This window comes from Corticium candelabrum, chromosome 13 (genome assembly GCF_963422355.1).
Source record: "Corticium candelabrum chromosome 13, ooCorCand1.1, whole genome shotgun sequence".
NCBI classification, from domain to species: domain Eukaryota; kingdom Metazoa; phylum Porifera; class Homoscleromorpha; order Homosclerophorida; family Plakinidae; genus Corticium; species Corticium candelabrum.
In genome coordinates, this window is record NC_085097.1 from 248,912 (window position 1) to 275,540 (window position 26,629).

The 26,629-nt window shown below is 39.4% G+C and overlaps 2 protein-coding genes across 3 annotated transcripts; both read left to right on the plus strand.

The window, feature by feature from the left end:
* Window positions 1–492: 492 nt before the first annotated feature.
* Window positions 493–3,191, plus strand: LOC134189182 (uncharacterized). Its single transcript, XM_062657421.1, has 3 exons — window positions 493–1,325; window positions 1,400–1,535; window positions 1,608–3,191. The coding sequence occupies exons 1-3, from the start codon at window positions 493–495 to the stop codon at window positions 3,189–3,191; spliced, it is 2,553 nt and encodes an 850-aa protein (XP_062513405.1).
* A 1,179-nt stretch (window positions 3,192–4,370) lies between these two features.
* On the plus strand, window positions 4,371–26,629 carry LOC134189024 (uncharacterized). Of its 2 annotated transcripts, XM_062657256.1 has the most exons (14): window positions 4,371–4,625; window positions 9,735–9,854; window positions 11,860–11,909; window positions 12,121–12,409; window positions 13,634–13,777; window positions 13,855–13,910; window positions 13,987–14,272; window positions 15,911–15,961; window positions 19,173–19,481; window positions 22,794–23,080; window positions 24,213–24,346; window positions 24,518–24,702; window positions 25,496–25,698; window positions 26,216–26,629. In XM_062657256.1, exons 1-14 carry the CDS (start codon window positions 4,406–4,408, stop codon window positions 26,243–26,245), a joined length of 2,364 nt encoding a protein of 787 aa, XP_062513240.1. In that variant the 5' UTR covers window positions 4,371–4,405; the 3' UTR covers window positions 26,246–26,629. The 2 variants fall into 2 exon arrangements, with proteins under 2 accessions (XP_062513240.1, XP_062513241.1); XM_062657257.1 differs by lacking the exon at window positions 15,911–15,961.

The window sequence follows — 26,629 nt, forward strand, 5'->3', positions numbered from 1 at the left end:
GATGCTCTCGCCCAGGATAGCCAAGATACTGACCTTGGACGAGCAGTCATTCTTCCATCTTCTTTCACTGGCGGTCCCAGGTACATGCATGAGAAGACTCAAGATGCAATGACGTATGTCGGAAAGTACGGCCGTCCTGATCTTTTTATAACTTTTACATGCAACCCCTCTTGGCCGGAGATAAAAAAAAAATGAGCTGATGAGAGGACAAACATCCCAGAACAGACACGACCGTCTGGCCAGAGTCTTTCGCCTGAAGTTTAAAAAGCTAATGGAATCGCTCATCAACGGTGCCATCTTTGGCACAACACGCTGTCACATGTCCTCCATCGAGTGGCAAAAGCAGGGCCTCCCCCATTCACATATCTTGGTGTGGCTTGAAGAGAAACTTCATCCTGCTGATGTCGACCCTATTATTAGTGCAGAGATACCCAACCCCGAAGAAGACTCAGTGCTCTACAACATCATCAAGAAGCACATGATCCATGGGCCATGCGGTGCACTAAACCGAAAGTCGCCATGCATGAAAGACGGCAAGTGTACGAAACGATATCCAAGAGAGCTTCTCCAGGAGACTCAGACAGGGCACGACGGGACACACTTTACCGCAGAAGAAAGGCGGGAGATGGTGGATTTACAGCAAAAGTGACAATCTTAGGTTGCAACGAAGTGGAAATTGATAACAAGTGGGTGATCCCTTATTGCCCTATTCTGTCCAAGATCTTCAATGCGCACATTAATGTTGAGTACTGCAATACAGTGAAATCGATCAAGTACATATGTAAATACGTCAACAAAAGTAGCGATCAGGCAGTATTCGAACTTGAACGGCAAGAAATGAGGAGCGACGAGGTTTCAAGGTACGAGATTGGAAGATACATATGCAGCAGTGAAGCAACATGGCGTATTCTCGACTTCCCGATTCATCACAGGTATCAACCAGTGGAGCATTTGTACGTGCACCTGGAGAATGGGCAACGTGTGTATTTTACCGAAGACAACGTAAGAGACAGAATAGCAGAGCCACCTAAAACTACTTTGACAGCATTCTTCGACCTTTGCCGAGAAGACGACTCTGCCAAAACTCTATTGTATTGCGATGTGCCACGCTACTACAGATGGGACAGATCCAGTAAGAAATGGAAACGAAGCATCCAGGGCATCCACGTGGAAGGACATCCAGGAATCAAGTCATGCTGCGACACTCTTGGTAGAGTGTACACTATCCACCCAAGCGCATTTGAATGCTATTGCTTGTGCCTTCTCCTTCACATAGTCAGAGGGCCGACATCGTATGAAGATCTTAGAATGGTCAATCAATTCAAGTGTGCAACTTTCAGAGAAGCTTGCTCGATGAGGGGTTTGTTGAAGGATGAAGGTCACTGGAGCGCAACTCTAGAAGAAGCTGCTCTCAGTCGCTCTCCCCGCATGCTGAGAAATCTGTTTGGCACTATGATCGTCACGTGTGGGCTGGGAAACCCAAAAACCTGTGGGATAAACACAAAGAGAGCTTAGCGGAAGACATACTACTTGAGGTAAGAATTTGTTACCTACAAACTTACAGGTTACAGCAACTGCAACTCTAACCTTTCCTTCTCCGCTTTTAGGTGCGCTATCATAATCTTAGCCAAGAACCTTGCTTCAACCAAACACTCATACTGCTGGAAGACATAGTTATTAGATTAGGAGGCCACGAGCTTAAAGCGTATGGTCTGCCGACACCTCAGAGAGACCATCAGGTATGCAATTGCAGAGACTTGATCAGAGAGACCAACTATGACCAAGATGAGCTTACAGCGTACGTATCAAGCAACGAATCATTACTGGTGCCAGACCAAGCTGCGGCTTATCACGTCATCCTAGACAACATGCAGAGTGGATCTGGTGGTGTTATCTTTCTAGATGCATCTGGTGGCACAGGCAAGACGTTCCTTCTCAACCTTTTACTTCCTAAGGTGAGGCAACAAAAGAAGATTGCTGTTGCTGTTGCTTCATCAGGAATTGCCGCAGTTTTGCTTACCGGAGGCAGGACTGCCCACTCAGCTTTCAAACTTCCGTTAAACTTGGCACATACGGAGACGCCAACCTGTAACATCGCTAAGGGTACAGGAATGGCCACAATACTAAAGCAATGTCAGCTGATTGTGTGGGATGAGTGCACAATGGCAAACAAGCTGGCGCTGGAGGCTCTTGATCGCACGCTAAAAGATATCAGAGAGACACAACAAACAGCTTTTGGCGCTGTAACCGTTTTACTTGCTGGTGATTTTCGGCAAACTTTGCCAGTCATACAGAGTGGAACCCCGGCAGATGAACTTTCAGCTTGCCTTAGGTCTTCTTTTCTATGGCAGCAAGTCCAAACTCTTACCCTGTCTACTAACATGAGAGCGTGTCTTGAAGGGGACGCAACAGCGGGAGAGTTTTCATCGATGCTGCTATCAATTGGAAACGGCGAACTGACTGCTGATGAGAGCGGACTGGTAACCATACCACCCGGATGTGGAGAATTAGTTAACAGTGTAGAGGCACTTAGCGGAAAAGTCTTCCCCAACTTGGCTGTAAACTACAAGAACCACAAGTGGTTGTGCGAGCGTGCCATCCTTGCACCAAGAAATGACATGGCCAGCGAAATCAATGAAAAACTTCTTATGCAATTGCCTGGAAAAGAACAGCTGCTAAAGTCTATTGACACAGTCGTGGACATGTCGGATTCTGTGCAGTATCCAACCGAGTTCCTAAATTCATTAGACCTTCCTGGCATGCCACCGCATAATCTTAAATTGAAAGTGGGGTGCCCGGTTATGCTTCTCCAAAATCTGGATGCTCCCGATCTTTGCAATGGAACACGACTCATCATTAAACAGATTTTGCCGAACGTTCTTGAAGCCACCATACTGACAGGACAAGCTCAAGGAAAAGACATCTTCATACCAAGAATACCGCTCATACCATCGGACCTTCCCTTTCAATTTAAACGACTGCAGTTTCCACTAAAAGTTTGCTTTGCAATGTCCATCAATAAATCACAAGGTCAATCATTGAAAGTTGCTGGGTTAGACTTGCAAACATCTTGCTTTTCGCACGGGCAACTGTATGTTGGGTGCTCAGGAGTTGGCAGACCTAGCAGCCTCTTTATCAACGCACCGGAGCGAAAAACAAAAGATGTAGTATATCATAGAGCGTTGCAGTGAATATTGACATGAAGAACAACTGACAGTCTTTTAGTCTATGCACTTGAAGAAAAAACGAAAACAATGTGTATGCAAAAGCACAATGAGTATTCCACCAAATCTTTAAAAACCGGCTTTACTAAACACGCTCAGAGAGAGAGTCAGATACCTCGGCTACTTACGTGCATGTGTTGCCATTGTGCTACTCTCTTCATACTGCTAGGACTTAGTACCAGTAAAATGTGCAGCAAATATATGGAAGAAACACCCACACATCTATAGTTGTAACTTTCGCCTGCTAGCCTGTGCAACGAACGGGTTCAGAATCCGGGACCTCGCAATTGAGATTGCACGTGACGTGTCCACAGATCTATCTTTACACTACAGTATCTTGCCCGTACGAAGGACGGGCCATGTATACTAGTATAAATATATAAATATAATATATCTTGAGCTCAATTGAAATGACAAGAGAGGCTCGCTTCGGTCGCCAATTAGTGTAAATGTAACGTCTGCATGATTATCTATAAACACAAACACTGTACAGCTTATTTGCATATTTTGCAAGTAGAGAACACTGTAAGCATAAGATCCACATGCTCGAGATATGTGACTATACGTGTATACCAAGTATGATATAGGAAATGTGTATTTTCGTTACGCTATAGAGTCTTTGTTTAATTAATTAATGGAGTAGGTTGCGCTTTCGCACTCCTAAAAACTCACCAAACTAGAATTTTTAAAACTTTTTCTCTGAAAAAGAAATAGATGTAGGGATTGTATAAAAAGTAATAGAAACAAGATTTAGATAATATGAACCAAAGTCAGACATCATTAGTGAATCCTTTCAACCACATTCCCTACATTTTACATTTAGTGGGTTGGAAGGATTCACTAATGCTGTCTGACTTTCGTCCATATTATCTAAATCTTGTTTCTATTACTTTTTATACAATTCCTACATCCATTTCTTTTTCAGAGAGAAAGTTTTTAAAATTCTAGTATTACTAATAGTAGTAGTAGTAGTAGTAGTCATAGTATACATGAACAGTCATTTGAAACATTGCTCTACGGTAGTTTCCCGCTTTACTGCGTTCCCGCCTGACTGTCAACGTCTGTTGTATTTGACTTCAAAAATTGCCTTGGAATGCATGAGGGCGAGCCTCTAACCTGCGCGCGTTAAAGAGCGACTGTGAGGCTACAGGCTAAGCCTCTCTAGAGCTTTACAGTAAGGGATGGTGGTGCTGCGGTTGCATGTGTACTCCGAGGTGACAACAGGCTATTTGGACGTTGATATTCCAGAAGAATGGAGTTGCGGGCAAATCATGAAACATTTGCTAGAATGCGAAGGTCAAATATTTGCTGCAACGAACTACAACGACATTTGTGGAAGGAATTCGGTAACATCTACACGTAGCTGTGACTGGTACCTTGCTGAGAAGTGGCAAGGCTACGGTAAGATATCTGTTGGGGTACCGGTAATCGACTAGGACTAGTAAATGAAGCTGTGTTTACACCGTCTCTTCAGAGCTACGAGCGTGTGTGTGTGTGTGTGTGTGTGTGTGTGTGTGTGTGTGTGTGTGTGTGTGTGTGTGTGTGTGTGTGTATGTGTGTGTGTGCGTGCGTGTGTGTGCGTGTGTGTGTGTGTGCGTGTGTGTGTGTGTGTGCGTGTGTGTGTGTGTGTGTGTGTGCGTGCGTGGGTGTGTGTCCGTGTGTGTGTGTGTGTGTGTGTGTGTGTGTGTATTGTGAATATTAATGTAAATTTTATTAATTTGTCTATTTATTGTCATTATCATTATTTATTCATTAGCTTGTTGCTAGAATGTATAATTCTTTGAAAACACAGGGATGCGTCGATGTGATTAAAGATAATTAACTAAATATCATCAATGTCCCACACTACACTTCGAATTCAGCACAAGTGACAGAAGTGACGTTGTGTGTGGGGGGGTTTGTCTGTGTGTGTCTGTGTCTGTGTATGTCTCTGTGTGTATTTATTGTAAATGTTAATGTATATTTATTAAATTTTGTTTATTTATTGTTATTATCATTAATTAATCATTAGCTTAATTGTTGCTACAATGTAAACGGTAGTTCTTTGAAAACATATGGGTTTATCAATGTGATTAAAGATAATTAACTAATACCATCAATGTCCCACACTACTTTGAATTCACACAGCTACGCAACTCTTGCACAGAGTGGGCTTGTTATCTACGTTATGTCTCAATTCTGCGTGTATAGCGCTCTTGCATCACTGGAAGTTAATAAATTAATTAGCTATTGAGATGGACTATCAGATCATTATCATACTTTTATTGAACCGTCGCCATTTTTCGCACCGCTAATTCGTTGTAGCTAGAGATCGATGTACGTCTCCTAGAGGCATAGAAAATACTGTGAAGCGACATGCATGTACAGCTATAGCGACCGGATCCAGAAGAAAGCAGCGTCAACGTTTCCTACGAATCTTTCTTGCAAGACGACGTTGATCGTTCATCATCAGTCCTACTTTGAACATATTGCTCTCTTGAAGATCGCAGATGACATGCTGGTGGTGTGCATGCAACGGTGCTTAGCTAGATGCATGGTCCCATGGGACCTTCGCTTGGCTTCTTGAAGAACGATGAATTCATTTGTTTTGCGATTCTTTTGTAAAAAGTAACAACCGCATACACCTATTACCTGAACTTTACTCTGCTCTTCTCGGTTTGACGACAGTTTGACCGTAAAATGGAGGTTTACAACATCTCGGCTTTTCTGTCATAATGCGCGGGATTGTTACGTCACCCATTGTTGATGTGCCAAGAGTCTGCTGATTGGCTCAACAAATTCCCGAGAGTGATTCATGCTGACAAGCTAGTATTATGTCATCTACGTTTAGCGTCCCAAAACGACTGCTGATTGGCTGACAAATTCCCCGAGCGTGACACACGCTTACAAACAAACATAGTTACAAACAAACATAGGTAGCGACATACCGACAGACAGACCGGAAGTCAATTCAGCCCGTTTAGAGTGAGCTTCTCGCGAAGCAGTCCACCACTCATTGTGGTGTCCTTCTTTTACACTCGTAGCTTAATAATTAGTGACTATTCAAAAGGGTACAGGAAGTTCCACTCTAATCATTTTGCATACCCACAACTTGAACGTTTATTGTTTACCAGTGGACAGATTATTTACCGGAATTCTTTGCAACCAACAAATGAAGGCAAGGATGACTTGAAGACAATTAATGTAGGCTAGCTAGTAGTTGTGGACACGGTAATTTGAGTTATAATCGTTGTTTTCTCTGGTAGCCAGCAATGAAGAGACAGGGAAACATGTCCGATGTACGCACCAATGTCAAGCTTCACACAACGTCAGCTAGCGCACTATAGCAAATTATGTGGGCTAGCGTCTGTAAACAGCCCGGACACGGGGTGTATCTTAATTGTGGACATTTTTTCTTTGCCTGAGTATCAGCTGGACTAGATACCTGAATGGTTGCCTCACAAGCTGGTATTTTGGGCCATGAACAAAACCATGTTCTGTTATGTATCAGCTCTGTGTAAAATGGCGTTGTGTCTTTCAAATTTTGCAGAAACCGAGTGTTCTGCCTACGAGACAATGCAGGAGACGATCAATCGTGTTTAGATAAACGTCTGAACTGTAAACTGTGGTTCTAGCATCTTTTTGCATTGCTGGTGGAGCTGATTATTGATATCTGACAGGTAGTTTTGACCTTCCACCTATCTTAAGGCGCGTTCACACTAAAACATCCTTGACTCAAGGACACTTGAGACCACAAGGAGACTTATGTTTCAAGTAGACTTAACTACGACTTGTTCACACTGACTCATTGAAAAGTCATTGCCTAGCAGCGATGGAAATTATGGTATTCATTCATTCAGTCAGTCATTGTAGCGTACTGGCCTGTAAGCTGCATCACGTGACTACAATAAGTAGACTTGAAATTAAGGACGAAAATAAGGCACATAGCAAACGTCCTTGTTTTTAAGGACGAAATAAGTATCCTTGACGTAAGTGTGAATGCAAGTGATTTTAAGGAGACTTCACTAAGTAGGAAATAAGGGTACTCGAGTCTCAGTGTGAATGCGCCTTTAGGTGAGTTTGTAGGTTTTCATTTCGTGCCTTATTGTTGCCAGAAGGTCAAAACTACCTTGTCTGTTATCAATAATCAGCTCCACCAGCAACGCAAAAGATGCTAGAACCACAGTTTACAGTTCAGATGTTTATCTAAACACAATTGATTGTCTCCTGCATTGTATCATAACAGTGAACTGTGAAGACAGTCAAATTCTGACTGGATTGCTAATGTCACTACTATTGACATTCCACCTACTTTGTTTGTTTCCATTTCATACTCTATTGTGGCCAGATGTAGTAGCAGTGAAAACAGTTCGCTTGCAAGTGGATTATTGATGTCTAGCTCTAGTATGACTCTATGAGTGAAGATATATTCAGGTGTTTACTGGACTGGAAGTACACGTTCGCTCCATGCACATAACGCGCTTCTTTAGCACGTTACAGTCAATGTAACTAGGCTCAAAACTTTACCAAGGTACTCAATAATTGCCTAACCAACATCAGTGCACGTTCATAATACAGCAAAAGATCGATTCGTAGACCTCGAATTTGTGGACATGATAGGAGGAACCTTGTAGATGCTAACAGTTTTGAAGGTGAATCGTGGTGATACACAACAGAACATGGTTTTGATTGTGTCCCAAACTACCAGCCTGTGAGGCAACCATTCAGGTATCTAGTTTAGCTGTTACTCAGGCTCAGTCGCTTTCTGTGGCGGAGAAATAATGTCTACAATTAGGGTACACCCTTTTCTAGGCTGTTCACAGATGTTATTCCGTTTATTTTGCTAGTGCTCTAGCAGACGTTATGTGATTCTGGTCGTACAGGTATCGTTTTGAAGCTTAGACATTGGTGCGTACATCGGACATGTGTTCCCTTTCTCTCCTTTGCAGGCTACCAGAGAAAGTGTTTGTAACTCAAATTACCAGGGAATGTCCACAATTAGGTACACCTACTCTATCAAACAGCTGCTTGAACTGATTGCTTTAACAGTGGCATATAGCTATAGGGGGCCTGCTGCATGAGGGCGCACAAGGCCTGCTAGGGACACATACTCATAGTTTAGATTTGATATTACCAGTTTGCAATTAAATTACAACCAATATTTTAAATTGTAGATTTAGCCAGGTACCGGTTTCAGTGATTGTTAATGCCCATATGCATGACAATGATGATAATGATGCTGATTGCTTCATTTTCGGTAAAGCAAAATTACCTGAACCTATTGTCACATGCTATTAACTTTAGTGCGCATTATTTGTCTGATGCAAATTTAGTCACTTCAATTTCTTGTTTGCACAATTGTCTTGAGACGGTTTTGCTCCTGACGAAATGCTTATCCAAAGTACATACTTCAAGCAAACATAGACACTTGCCTGCTGCTGTAGATTTGGTTGATACCACCAAAGACACTCCTCAGTATTGGAGAAATGACTCGGCATTGTTGGACAAAGCTTTGCAATGGACTGATATTGTATGTATAGCGATAGACAGTGGTCTTTCTAGTAAAGTCTTTCCTAGGCCACATTGCAGATTGCAACAACCTACCCTTAATGATAAGTTTGTTGGAATGGAAACTGCAGGAGCACAAAGTAATGAAGAAGATTTTAGAGTCATCGCTAACTAACGCATTTCCATTCACAACACAATACTGGATCAGGTCAACCGAGGTTTTTTAGTCGAAAGTTGGTCTTTGATAATGGCAGCTGAGCTAGTACGTGTAGCCCAAGATCGTTGTCCTTTCTTACATCAAAGTTATGGAGCCCTTGGTTAACATTATTATCTTAATTATGAAATGGTGTCATTTTAGGTGGAATCAGCACCACGACGTTTACAGAACAAACAGGAAGTAAATTTTCTCTGTGACATAATAAAGCATCTCTTGTCAGTCAAGGAGGCTTTTGTAGATCTACAAATTGTAGTGACACTAGGTGTATCTACTTGGTCATGTGAACGTAGAGCTGGCTGGCATGGTGACAATATAGATGAAATAGCTTAGCACTATATCTTGGCCATAGAAAGAGATATTTCTATTAAGATAGATCTGGAAGCAGATGTATAGACAGGTTTGCCGCAGCAGACAACAACAGGAGAATTAAGCTTAACAATTGAAATGGTAGACGGTTAAAATAGAAGTACACGAGAAATACGGATTTGAGAAAATTATATATGTACCTTCTAAATCTTGGACTCTGGCTACACCGCTGCTTTCAAACCTTTTGTTATATTTATTAATTAAGTTTGACGATTGGCCAAAAATTGTCACACAGTGTTTGAACCCCTAGTATGTTATGAGCCACCACAGTACTTACTTGAATCCAGTATTTACGGTTACACGATTTTTGCTGTTTCAACTTTCACTTGGGGTGTGGTGTAAACGGGGGTTGGACATTTATCATTTATTTAGGATGATGTTTAAATTAGAAAATATAGTTGACACACTTAATATTGTTGTTTGAAGTTGTTTCTGCTCAGAGCGTGTACTCTCAAGAGATGAGAAGCCTGTTCAACTGCTGGACGAGTGGGGCTTGTCCAGGAATGACGTGCAGTTGGTAGTTAGACCGTGTGGTTTCCAAAGAAAGGTGTCTTTTTCAGGTATAATTGACTTGTGATGTTAGCATCAATCAGTCTACTTCTGTAACTGAGACTCTTATTTTTTATGTATTGAATACAACTACGTCACTATAGTGACTGAGATCTGTTTATATTGCCGAGCAGAATGACAGCTACTATTGAGTACTATTTATAACTAAATAAGGTTTAGGGTTAGAAATTTGTGAATAATGTTTTGCTTATTGGTGAAGGCACATGTAATAATATAATAATATACATTTCTTTTGCACCTCAATAAAGGTACAGTTCCATCTGGAGAGGGCATAATGAGAGAAGAAAAACGAGAAGGGAAATAAGAACAAATAACAATTAACATGCACATAATACGGGGGGAAACTATTACATCTTTAGTGTACAGCCACCCTCAAGAAAAAGGTTTCACTTCTAAATCAACTACTAATTGTCTCATTTGCTAAGTACTTTTTGTATCATCTCCTTGTAGGACAGGACGAACAACAGACTGAGGTCACTGTTTCTTTCATTAAGTGATTTCCAAATTCTAGACAATCTATAATGTAATCCCCAGCACCAAATCAGACGCACTATGAATAGCTCTATAAAAATAACAGCTGTTGTCTCTTCATCATGCCACTCGCCTTCTGAAACCAATCTCCAACTCCCTGACTCAAAGACTCTCACCAAGTTGCAGACCTTTCTGATGCTGAAGTTTCACAAGTGACTTCCCTAACCAAGTGCAGAGAAAACCTGTTTAGTCACCACTTGTCTCCAAATTTCTTCATCTCTACAAACCAACCTCAATTAATGGTCTTTATAGTCCACAAATTAGAGGAACAGGGGTACGTAAACCATAGCTTGACAGCCATTACAGTGAGGTTAAGTATATGCTGTGCACTCTACCAAATTCACACAATTGAAGTAATAACAATACTTTATTCTAGATGGAATAGAGTTAATATTACACAGAGACAGATGATGATAAGTTCTTACGTTATATACACTGTCATTGCAGTTCAAAGTTGGTTTTTTACATTTGATATTTTTTGGTTGATATTTGGTCTTTGGGAAGTTTGCTTGCAGAGTATGAAGGGACATTAAATTACACAACATTACATTACATTATTTTAAATTAATGTTGAGTGTTTTTATGATGAGTGTAATTTGAGTTATGATGTTTTTCTGACAACTTTAGGTCATTTAGTAGTGTGAAAGACTTAAACTATCAGGTTGATTTTGATTGCCCGTGGCTTGAAATGTTAACGCAAACAATTTACAAGTGCTGACTGCACGTCTTCTGCTTGCTTGGTTCTTCTCAGTGAAATAGGATGAAAACTTTACCTTTGGATTCTTCTGCCAGTTTTGTACATATATGATTTAAGCAGGTTTGTTTTCTATGAATAATGAGATTTGTCTTAGCAGTTCCCAGACAGAATACTATATCATTAACTTAGAAATCAAAATTATTTGGACACCATAAGCATTTTACTATGCACAATGTAGTGCAGAGAACAATAAAATGTATTGTACTGTTGCAGTGTAGGTGGATCACTGCTGTAAGCAATATAGGTATATAAGTCATAGGAATTTTGCGATCTGTGATCTCTGGCTTATTTCGGTAGCATATCACTTGCCTGAGGTCTTAACTAACAGCATCATTTTCTGATGTTGTGTAACTTAGGAAGTAGTAGTTCTTAGAAAATTATGTGTGGATGGTGATGTTGAGTAATAACTACAAACATAAAACAAGTTCGAATTAATACCCTGTTGCAATATAGTAGTTGACACTAACTTGTATTTGTGTAGTCAGATCAGAGATGTAGTTTATAGGTGCACAACAAGATAACTTCTTGTAGGTTACAACGCTGTTTATTTTGTCATGAGATTATAGCAATCGTATGTAGTGTAGTGTTGTTTGACTATGGCATCATATTCTTAATATCTTCAACTTGCAGTATGCTATTAATATTTGGTATTACGGTACCATTATTTGTGCAAGCGATGAGATTCTTACCTTGACTGTGTTTTGTAGCACCCAAGTTTTGGATCAGAGCAGATGTTCAACAAAGATCTTTTTCCAAGGTAACAAGTACAATCTGTTTGAACTGTTGCAGATTTAATTTGTTTAGTTTAAGAATAATTGAATTCAACTAATAGGTGAAGTACATATTGATTTGTACATAATTTAAATAAATTCTCTTTTGGTGCAAGTAATGTAGTCAGTGAGATATAGTCATTATACATGTACATGTTGATGTTGAAGTTTTGTTTTAAGTGATACGTTTATGTGTAGCTTACTGATTCTGACCAGAAAGCTGTTGATGACAGGCAGTTGGCATCTTTATCCAGACAGGGCCGATGGTTATCTGCACTGAGGCACTCAGTGCAAACACATTTGCAGTCTCTCAGTATGCTAGAAAAAAGAGATGAAGTGAAAGAGTTAGGACACCAGCAACAAGCATCTGAAGCAGAAGACCTTAAAACACTAAGAAAAGAAGTAACTGAACAACGAAAACTACTGGCATCTTTGCAACAAGTCTTAGATATTGCTAAGAAACGCAAACAGGAGAACTCAGTGAAAGGTGTAATTTTAACTGTATACCATTACGATGTATTTTCCTGAATATTTCTCTCATCCAATTAAATTAATCATTATTTCTCTTTTGGATAATTTCTTTCTCAAATAGTTTTCCTGTTCTAATAGATCTCTGCCATGCTGATACACAGGTGTCAAATTCCACTAAAGATGTATCATTTTTATGTCATTGCAACGCATGTGCAGATCTATAGGTCTCTGTAAGTGGCGATGCAAAGCACAAGACTTGATTCGCTACTATCGATTTTTACGAAGCAACATAGCATTGTAAATTTAATCACTTGCAGCCGTCATAAAACAAGACTATCAATATTTGTGAAAATAAATCCCTTTCTTGAATTATTCCCCTGAAGGGTATCTGCCAAAAAATAATTCCCTGGGGAATTATTGGGATAATGTGACTTTACTTTGGTTTTGATTTAATAGCTTTCTGTAGTTGGTAGATGACTTTAATATGAAGTCATCTTTGAATGAATTGATGATTCATGTTTAGCATGTTTAATTAATATTGAAAGAGTTTGCACCATTTAGTACTTCATTACTAATTTTGTGCTACCAAGCAAACTTAGGAAAAGTTTTTTATAAAGAAGCATTGACTTTCTGGCTTTGTGAAACAATACCTTGTATGAATTGATTCATAAAAATTGTTTCTCAGCTTATGTTACTAAAGTCCATACCAAAATTAGAGACAACATGGGAAAATTCTTGGATCTCAGCTATCCGGTGTCGTAGAGAGTTGATTTCAACACTAATCAAAAGCTCGTGCCAAGGTGATGATGATTAGCTAAATATGAATTGTCAATAGTCCTTTCTTACATTAATAATAGCCGCTTCCTGTCTAGATACGTGAGTAGAGACAGACCGCCTTCAATTTAAGCTAAAGTGCATTCATAGAGAACCACCTGGGCTTCAAAGCATACTGCGCACGTGATGAAGAAATTAGCTTCAGCCAGAGTCAACGTTCTCATCATTTCTTTCACAGACATAGGTTTCTTCGCTGTCTGAACTTGAATCGTCTTTTTCTGCTTACCTGTATAATGATTCCCTCTAGGGCTTAGAGCAACAAGTAATCAGAGGCAATTAGTGACCCCTCCTCTAACCACTCCCTAAGCATCTAAATACTTCACCACAATTCCCACATTGTCTCTTTAGTTGTGCTAATAGAAGCTAACTTAATTGAATGAAATGATTTATCACTTCTGTTCTATAGCAAATTTGTTAAAGCAACTTCGCCAGAAATCTATTTTTGTTCACAAAAAGTTGCAGCACACACAGGAGCACATAAAGGTATTGAACCAAAAGCTGGAACAACTGCCAGACAATGGTGACAAGAATCAAAAAGGAACAGAAACAGGTCCACAGGCATGAGCAATACGTATCAGATTACATGTTATTTGTTGGTTGCTTTAATTTATGCATGGACTTCAACAGAATCTGTTTTGCACGGGAAACAGGAAGAATTAAAGCAGCTGGCACAAGAGCTACAGGTATTTTCGAATTTTTTTTGTAGCCAGCAAAGTATGCATGTGATAACTGTTTTGTATTGCCATTTGATTTTTGTAGCTTCGGGAAATAATCCATGAGCAACAAGACAAAAAGCTGCGTAAACTGAAAGATGATCTTAGGGAGAAAGTGCAGGAATTGAACCAGTTGGAAGATCAAGTCAATCGACTTACAGAACAGCTCTCTTTCACAGTCACTCCTGCTCAAGAAAATGTCTTTTCAGCTGTCCAGAGTGTGATGGGTTTAGAAAAGTCAGGCTTTTCTTCAATTGTGGGGAATACTAAGCTCCATAATGCAAAGTCAACATTTGAACCAGGCAAAGAGACGAAGTTATGTAAGACCAATGGTAAGCATGTAGAACTTACACGTACTGGTGACAATAAGTAACGATAAGGACAATGGTATGGTAGTTCTAAGAAGATAATAAGCAGCAAAGGTAGATTTGTTCTTGTAGGCATCTAGATTATACTTGAGGTTAGCTACGTCTTGTCTTTCAGTAATATAGTACGTGTATGTTGTGTTGTGTGCAAAGTGTAGATTTGGACAAATCTACGGATTGTCCGGTACAATCCATGCATTTTCAATACGAACCATGATCGCCAATACAAACCATGCATGCCAAACCCTAACTTAAACCCTAACCCATAACCCTAACCCTAATTCTAATCCTAACGCTAACTCTCAAATAACCCAGAAATAACTAGATATCCCCGGTTGTTCGTATGCTTGTGCAGTTTTGTGCTGCAAAGATGTGAGAACTCATAGTCAGAAATATAAGACCCGAATTGGAGATTTTGCAGATGTGCTTTAGTTACTGTGTTCATCTGAATAGTAATTTCTTTTTTGAATTTATTCTATGCTCATATAATATACTTCTGCTATCAAAGCATCTTGATGATACAGTTTACTGTTTTGAATAATTTTTTATCTCATTACTTGCACAGCATGGGATTTCTACCACAGGGTTAACGTTGGTTAGGAACATTTTTAGGCTCTATGGCATCACAGATGGTCAAGACCTATCAGAGATGAAACTATTTTTGGTCTTTAGAATGAGAGAGCATGTTATGCATTTGAAGTGCTTAAAAACAAAGGCCAGTGGGATACACAGAGGACATATGTGTTTAGCAGTTTTCAAGAGTTACAACATGAAGCTTAATGAAGCAATAGCTCACAATGGAAATGATGAACATCTTGTTATTAAGCTTTATGACAATGACAATTTATTTTTATTTTTTATTTATTTATAGTTATCACTCTCAATATTGGCAAGCATTTGAAAATATCAAGGAAATAGTCAAATAAACATAGTAGATTTGTCAGGCATGTGATGCACGACTTTTACAAATATCAATTTTGTTTTGCTTTGGAGAGGATTTGGTGTAGCTGATTTATCAATTCATAATGGCTTACCATGGTATTCAGCTATAGTGCAAGAAAGAGGCTCTTGTTATAGTCAGCTGCTGTACTGGTATGTTTGTTGTAGCTGTTTCTGTTGTAATGCTGACACTGATTTAAGATTTTGTTGTTGCACTGATTCTGCATCAGATACTTTTTAAATCAAGCTTGAGCAAACTGAAATGGACATGGTTAAATTAGTGGTGGACGTGGTCACTGTATTGCAATAATATCTAAATTGGAGGAATAAACGATGGGATTTATGACTCTCTTGATGGTATAGTAATTGCATGGCATATGTGAGCACAAGTTAATTAATTAATGATGAAAACTCAAGGTCATGAATGTGGTCATAGTCCTGCCTCTGACATGAAATTTGTGCTTTCATGACAACTGCAGTTAACTGTAAAGAGTTGTCTTTGCTTGATTGTTGCCAGTAGTAGTGGTGCCTTACTAAGCAATTGTTTGATGGTAATTCTCATAGCAGTGGTGCTCTTCAAGGCAGTAGTATACCTCCAATCCAAATCAAAGTATACTTACAAACAAGTTCTTCAGATGATCCGTATGCATGTTTTATGTTTTGCAGATGATTGCCATAACAAGGTGCCTTTGAAGATAACCAGTAGTTGCAGCTCTGGTTAGTTTTAGATTGCACTGCAAACATTGTTTACATTATTATTGTCGTGCTCAACCAGATCAGTCTGGTTGGTAAAGTCTCTTGTAAGCACCGGAGGCAAACCTTGCCTAAGAGGTGCGTAGATCATCATGGTTGTCTTGACAGAAGACATGACTTTATGCAGGATCCGACTGGATCCAAGTAGTACTGTTTTCTGTAAGTGTTGCAGGTAGTGATGACCTGGGATAATGTTCAGTCACAGTGTAATACATACCTGCATGCACAGTGTGTGTTCAAATGTCGTGTCCACTTTCATCTAGTTGGATTACCACTCCAGTTAGAAGAGAGAGTAGATTTGTCAGGAACGGTGGACATAGTAGTTTCACTAGTGGAGTTTGAAGTCAAATTCAAACCAAACGCAGAACAAGAGATTGTTCAACAAGTTGCCCTACTCGTAGAACCGTTTCTGTTCTTCCAAACGGCCGTAGATATTCCAGATGCCAACTTTTTTAACCCTCCTCTGGTTTCCCGATAGGGAACGGACTCCTCAGCGGGCTCCGAGATGAGCGATACAGCAAACAACCTTGACTCCATCAATCTTTGGATTATTGTGTACTTATTATTTTTGAACACACACACGTGTGCACACACACACACACACACACACACACACACACACACACACACACACACATATATATATATATATATATATATATAGGACACTGGTCTCCCTCAAGTCTAGAGACGCTGAAGATCATAGCCTCAAAAGCTTTATCAATAAACAGCATACCTTTCTCTCAGACGTACTCAAATTTGATGGAACAGTTGTCCATGAGACTGTGGCAGTATAATGCCAAGCTATCATACAGTAGACTGAACCTGGACTTTGATGACTTGTGGGATTTTCCTGTCACTGTAATGTAGTTATGTTTAGGGACTGGGTGGGTAGAGTAGTTTGGGGTAGTCTGGGGCAGTTTGGGGTAGTTTGCATAGAAGAAGAATATAAAATATATATGTATATATTATTTCAATACATTTGCAATGAAACACTAAGCACTAAAACTTGTGTTTTTGTGCTAGTAACACCTACGATATGTGCTAAGATATTAATAACTAACTAAAGAATTGTAGAGAAAACTATTTTGTTAGCAAAGAAAGTGACTAATGAGTTAGTGAGCTAAGTAGCCATTGGAAACAGCTTGCTTGATGCCTCCTTCATATTTGTAACACTTTTCTTTGTTCTGCATTCTCTCAAGCACATGATAGCAGATCTAATAAGAGCATAGCAGATTCTGCAGCGTACAGCAGAGCCGTATACACCGTGTAATACAGCTCTGGCATGTAGCCAGTTGATTGTCATATTGTATGTGAATTTTTAGCCAACATTGATGCAAGATGTTATAAGAAGGTGTTTGTAAGCTTAGTGCATCGAGGCTGTGCATGAGAGAATACTAGAGGTGTAAAGATGCATGCTTTATCTGTCGAATTTGTTCTTCATATTTTTGTTTTTCCTGTTCATTACTCGAGACCCTGATATCTGGGCTAAGGGTATAGTAGTGGGCCGACGAGCGACCGTATGACCGTGTGATCGTACGACCATATTTATAGTCAATTAGCACAGATGCAAATGAAGCTATTCTGACCAATAGAAGAGAAGTGGTGTCATTACCGACTAATAGACAAACTTGATGTCATCATAAGGCTCCATCTCTATTGTTTGGCAGCTGTGCTACGAGAATTCAGCTATTGGGCGTTCGCCCTGTACATGGTATTTATTCCTTTGCTTTATGGGTTTAGCATATAAAAACAACGCTTTTAGTCTACGTTTGCACTTACATGTTTTCCCACCAATAATCAGGCGTCTAGCTAGAGAGCCAAGGTATAGCTGTACCTGACTTGTAACATTTTGCTTGTTCTTCAGTGTTTCTGCATAGTGGTTTTGCAGTCTGACAGCTTGAAATTTGGTGTGCATCGCTGAGCAGCCGCGTTGTTGTTGCCATCTTTAACAGCTAGAAATTTGGCACTTGATGGGATTTTGCAAAGGGGAAAACGTGCATTGTCCATAACAACATCTGTTTGTTGGACGAAGCAACTGACCTGTAAGTACGCTTTTTAGTGGGTCTCGTTTTTGTTTACCAAAGTCAGAGCAAACAGAGACGCCTAATCTGCAGTTGCATGTGCATGTTTTCCCATGTTAATGTTTTGTTTTGGCTCTGGCGGCTCTGGGATCACCTTGTTACGACAACCTAAATGATTGGGGTTAGTGGGATAGCAGTGTAAATATTGTAGACATAACCACCACGTGAGGGGATTTTCAGTGTTGTCAAATTCATGAGCATTCACACCGCCTGATCCTCATCTGCCTTACATATACTGTGCACATGTCTTAGTGCCATGTGGTGTGCGTGTACACCAGCTGACGGTTTAGCACTGTATAATGCTTCTCTATTCATTTTTCTTGTAGTTGGCTTCATTGCTGCTGTATCTGCCAGATGCTGCATTAGCATTAAAAACTTGAATGTTGAAAAAGGTTTTTTGAAATCTGTCACCCTACAAGCCCTTTGCCAATATGTCAAGTTGAGCTCCACTATCTCGGCAGTCAGTCTGCAGTGGCAGCATCTTACCTGATAGAGGTTGTCAAGTGGGTTCAATTTATCACTACTAACACGAATGCAGCATCTGCCAGATACAGTGGCGTTGAAGCCAACTACAAGAAAAATGAACAGGAAAAGCGAAAATATGAAGAACGAATTTGAGGGATAGAGCATGCATCTTTTACACCTATAGTATTCTCATGCACAGGAGGATGCAGTAAGCTTACAAACACCTTGAAACATCTTTCATCAATGTTGGCTGGAAAGTTTCATTTCACATAGACAATATGACAATCAACTGCCTACACTGTAGAATCTCCTATGCACTTATTAGATGTGCCGTCATGTGCCTGAAAGGATGCAGAACGAAGAAAAGAATTTACAAATATGAAGGAGGCATTGAGCAAGCTGTGGCCAATGGCTCCTTAGCTCACTAACTCATTAGTCACTTTCTTTGCTAACAAAATAGTTTTTCTAAGATTCTTTAGTTAGTTATTAGTATCTTATTGCACATATGTTACTAGCACAAACACTCAGTGCTTAGCATTTTATTGCAAATGTAGCAGTATGGACGTAGGGCAAATCTATTCAAATATCTGTTGTTTAAAATAATAAGTTATTATCACTCTTTTTAGAACACGCAGATACACCAGAAGCTGTTCTAAAATTACTGGAACCAAGTGTTGTGCCAATCCCAAAAGAATCTCTTCGAGTTCCTTTGAGACGTCGAGGATCTCTTTCTATGACCTCTTCTTCTGTTCATTACCGACATCCTCTGGATCTTTCAAGAAGTATTTCTGATGCTGGTGTTGGTCTCTTCAATTATTCTGCTTGTAACAATGTGAGGTCTTCTAACTTGGACACATCAGTTTCAACTTTGATTGGAGAACTCCAAGAAATGTTGCCACATGATGCAGTTGGTGCTAAGAAGAGCAATAGTGAAGGTAAGGATGATATTGTATTAGAGATAATTGATTATCTTGTCAAGCTACACTGTTTATAGCAAGAAGTTTAGAGCTGTTGAGTTTCCAAAGCCGTACAGACATAGTAACTGTATATTTCAATTTTGTGTGTTTAATTAATTACTGACAAGTGCAGTGTTTTTGATTTTGTGTACAGTACAACCTCAATTGTCCAGACCTTGATTATTCGGACTTTTGATTATCACAAATGAGCAAATACATAACAGAGAATGTAGTAATGTAATAAACAGGCAGCTGTTGATAACTCTTCTAGTGACATTAATGTACAGTAAGTATCACTGTGGAAACAGACTGTGGTCTTGTACAGTAGAAGAAAATTAGTTGATATTTATCAGCTTTTGATTATCCGGATAATCGAGGGTGTACTGTAGTTAGTAATTATCTTTATTCATCTAGGGTGAATTTTATGAGTGCATTTCTTTGACCTCCACCAGCTCAACCAGTTGAGACGGTAGAGTTCAAGTGCATTTGTTTTATCTTTACCGGATTAAGTGGTAGAGATCCACTGGCTTCACCAGCTTTACCAGTGAAATGTTGGTTGATCATGAGCTGCATGGTAGAGTTTGGTGGAGGTAGGCTATTGCGCATGCCATGCACGTATGGACAAATGGTGAAAACAAGGCAGAAGTATGATTTTTTTAGTACCGTATTTCCACCATCTAGCTGCAGGGCTCTTATTACAGCATTTTGGTACTATGTGTCTGTGTAGGGTACAGTAGAAGCCATGCAGACAAAGGAAGGCATCACTGATAGCCATATTTCTGGTCCCTGGTAAATTGTAGTTGTTGAATAAAGCATTAGTCATAGCAACAGCAAGAGTGACTCTAAAGAGTAGCAGGAGTCGCGTTCTTTGTGTGCATATTATCCATCTTGACTTGCAGATAAGTGTGCATGCTCGTTTCCACACTTGTGTTTCTTTCACTGTTTTTCACCAAGATTACTTCTGCTCAACCAGAGTACTTCTACCACCTCAATGAGTTGATCTAGTGGAGGTCAAAGAAATACACCCTATGTCAAAGATGCAAACCCTAATTAACACTTCTTGATAACTATACATACATTGTATAACTTATAATCAGTTAACATTTTCTACATACCAGTAGTGTGTAGCTACACTTTTTGTCAAGTTTTTAAAACTGTGAAAGTAGCTGACAATTTCATTGGTTTTGTACTAGCCAAAGTTTGAATATGGTACTCTGCAAGCAGTACTTTTAATGCTGATCTAATTGACCTCAGTGCAATTCTGTTGTTCGTGGTTTGTGTTAGATTTGTTAGTACGTAGCAGCAAACTTCTTTGCTCTAATAGCTACTGGCAGTGGCCTAGGCGTTACTTTACGAGTTTTCTAATTGATAAATTTTGCCATTTTTCTTGGACAATGTTCTGTAATTTTAGAACACTTGTAGACAGGTTATTTTGTTACTTTTTCTTTGTCCACAACCTTTTCTATAGGAATAAAGCCATTCTTTGTGGTCAGGCACAGATCCACCCTGACACCCAGAGTACCAAGGCAGCAAGGACACAATGGTGGAAGTCTCCCAAACTCTCAGTGAATCTTGGACATAGTAGGTCAATGTCAAAACAGAAGTGTAGTTTGAATATCTACAGATTTTAGGACCACGTTACAATGATGATCTTCAAACCACTGAACTTGAAGATCGGTCTTATTAGAAGAACCTCGCAACCTCCATCTTTGGGACTTATGATGAATGGGATAGAATTGATCAGCTACACAATATTGGGCTTATTGGAGATATCCATGAAAAAGTCTGAGTGCTGCGGACAAGTACAGTGTAATGCAGACTGTGGTGCATGTATCCATATTAAAACAGTCTAAATGAAGAAGCACTACATTGCCATAGCTATGCAGCTTGAAAGTGTAATTTGTCAGAGCCAATTAGAACAGCGTGAGAATGCCCGTGTTTGCCTCAGTCAGCACTATAACAAAGAAAAAGTAGACTATCACACGCACAACAAAATTCAACATATGCCACTGCCATGTCTTATAATTTTGGGGTAGGTCAGCGACACAATAACGACTCTGCAAGCAAGAACTGTTGCCGAGGGTGTGACCAACACACCGGTTGGAATGCACACGAGAACGCAGTGAAGTGACGTGCACTGTTTGAAATAACAACATATATTTGTTACATCACAGCAGAATTTTATGACATGGGTAATAAATATGTTTCATTATTTATTCGGTCACGTGTACGCTTGCCTAGCAGGTAGGTCATATGTCACATGACTGGCTGGTGTTACTATTCATAGGGTTTCACGTGTCAGGTAACAAGTGGAATGCATGCACCAGTTGATCATATATACATGTGTCTGGTAGCCTACTTTCCTTGTTTCATGTCATCTCATTGTCTAAGTTTGTTGCTCGATTTTCAAAAGTTCTGTCTTTTTCATATGAAACATCTTTTAGTATCTCTCTTTTAAATACTCAGACTGTGCTGGATGTTGTAATTGTTGAATGGTTGTTTCAACAAAAACCTATTTTAGTAATTCTGTTCCCAGGGAACTTGTGAATTGGTCTTCACTATCTCAAGTTGTATCGAACGTCAACCACTGGCCAAAACCACCTAAACAGCCTTGCATTAATGCTTTCGAGTGAATTTATTTGCTTCCAGGACTGGACAATCTTGGCTATAACAATAAGTGCATCATTATCTTGCCATCTTGAATGGGTGCATTGTTTTGCAATGTCGTTGTATGTAGTCTTTGGTGTTCTATTTCTTAACACGGGGCGAAGATGAGGAATTTGGCAGTATTTAACACATTTATTGGTTTCCTTTGATAACGGCAAGAGGACCAACTGTCTCTATCATACTTGTTCTCTCACATACAATTACTGACATTCTTTTGGGTTTTTGCAGTTTTAATCATACAGCAATATTCTTGTGTTGTCTTGTGTCACACAGACTCAACCATCACTTTGTCAACTTGAAACACTAACTCAGGTGTAAACACTACTTGTTTCTAGAAATATATGTTCAACGTCTTATAAGTCACTTCAGTGTTTCAACATCCCTTGCCTAGCTTTGTCTGTTGCAGGCAATTTCAAAAATGGCAGCTTTAATTAAGTCATGGAGTTCATTATTAAGTGTACTAGATATGCTTGCGTAAACTGAGGTCAGAACGAAAGCAGGGTATGAAAGATTATGTTTTTGCTAGTTACTGGATGTTGTTTTGTGTTGTATAAAAATGTATAAAAATTACGTTAGGTAGTTTTGTCTGCATTTGTTGGTCAGTGGAATGTCTTTATGTGGCAGCTACTGAAATTGACAACCAACAGGAAGACTCATCATTACAAAGGAACAAACACCCATCTCCTTCTATTCTGCCTAAAGAACAACATCAAGATCTATTTGAGCAGAAGACAGTCAATAAGTGGCTACGAGGACATCGGAGTGCAAGTCGGTTGAAGGGAGCCCATGGTGTTAATAGTTTCTGGAAAGGTCAAAGGGACAAAAGAGGAGTTTCATTTGAACCTCTAGCTTTACTGCTGAATGCTGCCTTGGAGGGAGAACTGGATTTGGTCAAAGAGTGTATTGAAAAGGTTGGTACAGTGACGTACAATGGTGCAGGCTTTGGTATATGTTACCAGGTTATACAGTGTGTCACAAAGTTATTGATTAGGGGATGGTTCATAACATTCCCATGACTGCCATTTTACATATCTTGGTTACTAATCACTTGCAAGAGGAAGAGTATGTTTTGAATGTTTATTTGAATGAATTAGGTACCAAATTGAAAAAGATTGTAATTGAATTTTAGGTTGTTGTAAAGGCATTCTTTTTACATCAGCAAGGCACCATGTCCTATAGTTTTTATGTTTACTGTATTTCCAGTAATAGTAGACTGGAATACTTTTTCCAAATCTTTCTCAACCCGGTCGTATATTCAAGCACGGTCTACTATTTTTCAACTACACAGCACGGTCTTTTTTTCTTTCAACCAAGTTAAATCATGTAAAGAATCTGTGATATCCTTTTCAACTCTACTGTATCTGGCAGAAGCCCTATTCAACCTGGTCTTCTAGTCAAGCACAGCATTTTATTCAAGCATATGGTCTTTTATTACCAGAAAATCGGTATGTCTAGTGCTAGAGCATGGTTGTGCTTACAGAGCTGACACAATATACAGTACAACCTCAATTATCCGGACTTCCTATTATCCGGACAAATTCTGTTCCCCCTGACTTTTTGCGTTTCCGGATAAATTAAGGCACTATAATATATTTCACTTCGTACTAATACGCTGTAGGTACAGCCTTTCACAAATGAGCGAATACATAACAGAGAACATAATAATCTAATAAATAGGCAGCTGTTAATAACTCTTCTAGTGACATTAATGTACAGTAAGTGTGGAAACAGAGTGTAGTCTTGTACAGTGGAGGAAAATTAGTTTGATATTTATCAACTTTTTATCTGGACACTCGATTATTCAGACTTCTAACCTGTCTATGGAGAAGTCCGGATAATTGAGGTTGTACTGCGTTTGCATTTGCTACATGAGACCCACTTGCCACATGTATAAATAGTTTGTACAGTTGATAAAATTGGAATTAAAGTTGTATGGTTTGCTCAGTTTGGTCATGATTCTGCTGCTGTTGATTATCACTATAAAGTCAACATGATATATGCATTTCCTAAGTTGATTAGCCGTTGATATTGACTTGTGTGTAGGTAGAAGATTCAAGCAAATGCAATGAATATGGCGTGACAGCACTGCATAATGCTGTGTGTTCGGAAAGGAAAGAAGTCGTCAGTTATTTAATTGACGTTGGTTGCGAAGTGAATGCTTCAGAAGTTGAAGGATGGTAAGAAGTAAGGAGTATAGAATATAGAATAGAATGTAGAATAGAATATAGTATAGAATAAGTATTAAAAATTGCTGAGAACATAATATTGAAATGAACACTATGTATGTGTTATAAGACATGTTTCGTGCATGTCAAGTCATGCTGTGTAACTATCATGCTGAAATGCAGGACACCACTCCATTTGGCGGCAGCATCACTCAACTTGGAGATTATTCGAATCTTGATTCAGAATGGTGCATCAGTGTTTGCAACTACTGCAGATGGAGATTCACCTTTGGATGTTGCTGTTGATGAACTCAGTGAAGATGACTTTGAGCAAGGCGTTGACAATGATTGTATTAAAGCAATTAGAGGTACGATGCACTTGAATGTGTCTGCTACTTGTTAGCTCATTTCTCAGTAATCTATGTGTCAGTGTACTTGTTTATCTGTGGCTGCTTGTTTGTGTTTGTTGTTTGCCTGCTGTGCTTTTTTCCTGTGTGCATGTCTTTTTTGCTGGTTTTCTGTTTGCTGTCAATTTATCTGTCTGTTTCTGTTTGTCTTTGTGTCTGCATGTCTGTCTTTCTTTGTCTGTCTGTCAAAATGTATTCTTAAAAATGAGTAATCATACAAGTATGATTAGTTAAGTGTGCCATATGGTTGTTGCCCAAGGCAAAGTGAGGGCTGTACTCCTGTGGGAGTGCTTCTGAACGCCATGTTGCACTGTGGAAACTGTACGTGTCGTCATCCTTCACAATGCTTCTAAAGATTGAAGATTTCTTGCCAATTGAAGTCACTCTTGTAGCGCTTGTCTTTCTCTCCAAATTCTGATTGCATTTGCACCGAATCCAACCTACAAGTTTTTAGAATGGGGCACTCGGCTACATTTTTATTTTTCTTCAACGGAATATTAACTCTACCACAATCAATACTCTAATCACTCCGGCAAAGAGCGGGGTAATTACTCAGCTAGTTTTTAATATCTCGAGCTGGTTCTGTGTTTAGAGCTCAGCTAGTATATATAGACATTTTCTACAAGTTTTGAGTTTTTGGCGGTCTTCTTGTCTGCTCTTGTGTTTGTCAAGAATATATACACTGACATGTATATACTAACATTGGTACTGGTTTTGGCTATAGATTTTGTCAGTCTTTCTGTGTCTCTTACAGAAGCACAAGTTCATCTTGGAACACGAAAAAGTGGTCGAGTATTTGCACTTTACAACTACAATGCCATGTCTGATGATGAACTAAATTTTCAAGTAAATGAGGAGCTAACAGTAGTACGTAGAGGAGATGACCTTGAAGATGAATGGTGGTGGGTAGCCAACAAGCAGGGCATTGAAGGTTATGCTCCTCGAAACTATTTAGCGGTGAGATTTGTCACTAATGCCATTGTAGAGTTGTCTTGCAAACTCAGCTGTTGATTTGGTATTCTTGTGGTTATGTATATGTAAATCTCTCAATTAATGAAAAAGTTTGGCCAGCAAGTATTGTCATAAGGCATGCAGTTAGAAATGAGTACAATATAAACAGGAAAGGAATAAAACGCTAAAGAGAATAAGCAGATGCATGTGTTGATAATGAGGATGATACTGGGAGGGTTAGGGTGAGAAATGGAGTTGTTTGAATTGAGTTATTGTGAAGCTTGGCAGAGTATTATGTGCAGAGCAGTGGGAGGATGTGTATGGCAACTGTGGTCTGAGTCAAATAAGTATGCCATGTGTTGTGTGTGTGTGTGTGTGCGCGCCTGCCTGCCTGCCTGTGTGCATGTGCACGCGCGCGCGTGTGTGTGTGTGTGTGTGTGTGTGTGTGTGTGTGTCTGTCTGTCTGTCTGTCTGTCTGTCTGTCTGTGCGCTGTGAATCGTGTTTTTACTTTATGTTTTGCAGTTGTACCCTAGGCGATTCAAATGTGTTTGAGATTTTGCATTGATGAAGAACCTGTTGAGAGTACAGCTACTTGTGGTGACATAATTAACTGTTGACTGATAACTGTAAATGGTGGCATTGCAGCTATGAATAATAGACAGGTTTCTCTGCTTGCTGTAAGTTCATCAGATGCTGCGTGCAGTTTACTGCAAGTCTTGCAATGGTTCTGAACTATAAATTATTAAGTTCAATAAACCTAACTTTTGTTAATTGGCGTTGATCTAGTTCTTAGTCCATTGTGGGATTGCTCATTAAGAGTTTGAATGGGTGCAAGATGCCTATGTACACAATGGACAGGGTCTGCACGGGAGGGCTGGAGGTTAGGCAGACTCAGTCAATGATTTCGTTATAGTGTATTGATATTGAATTCTAATG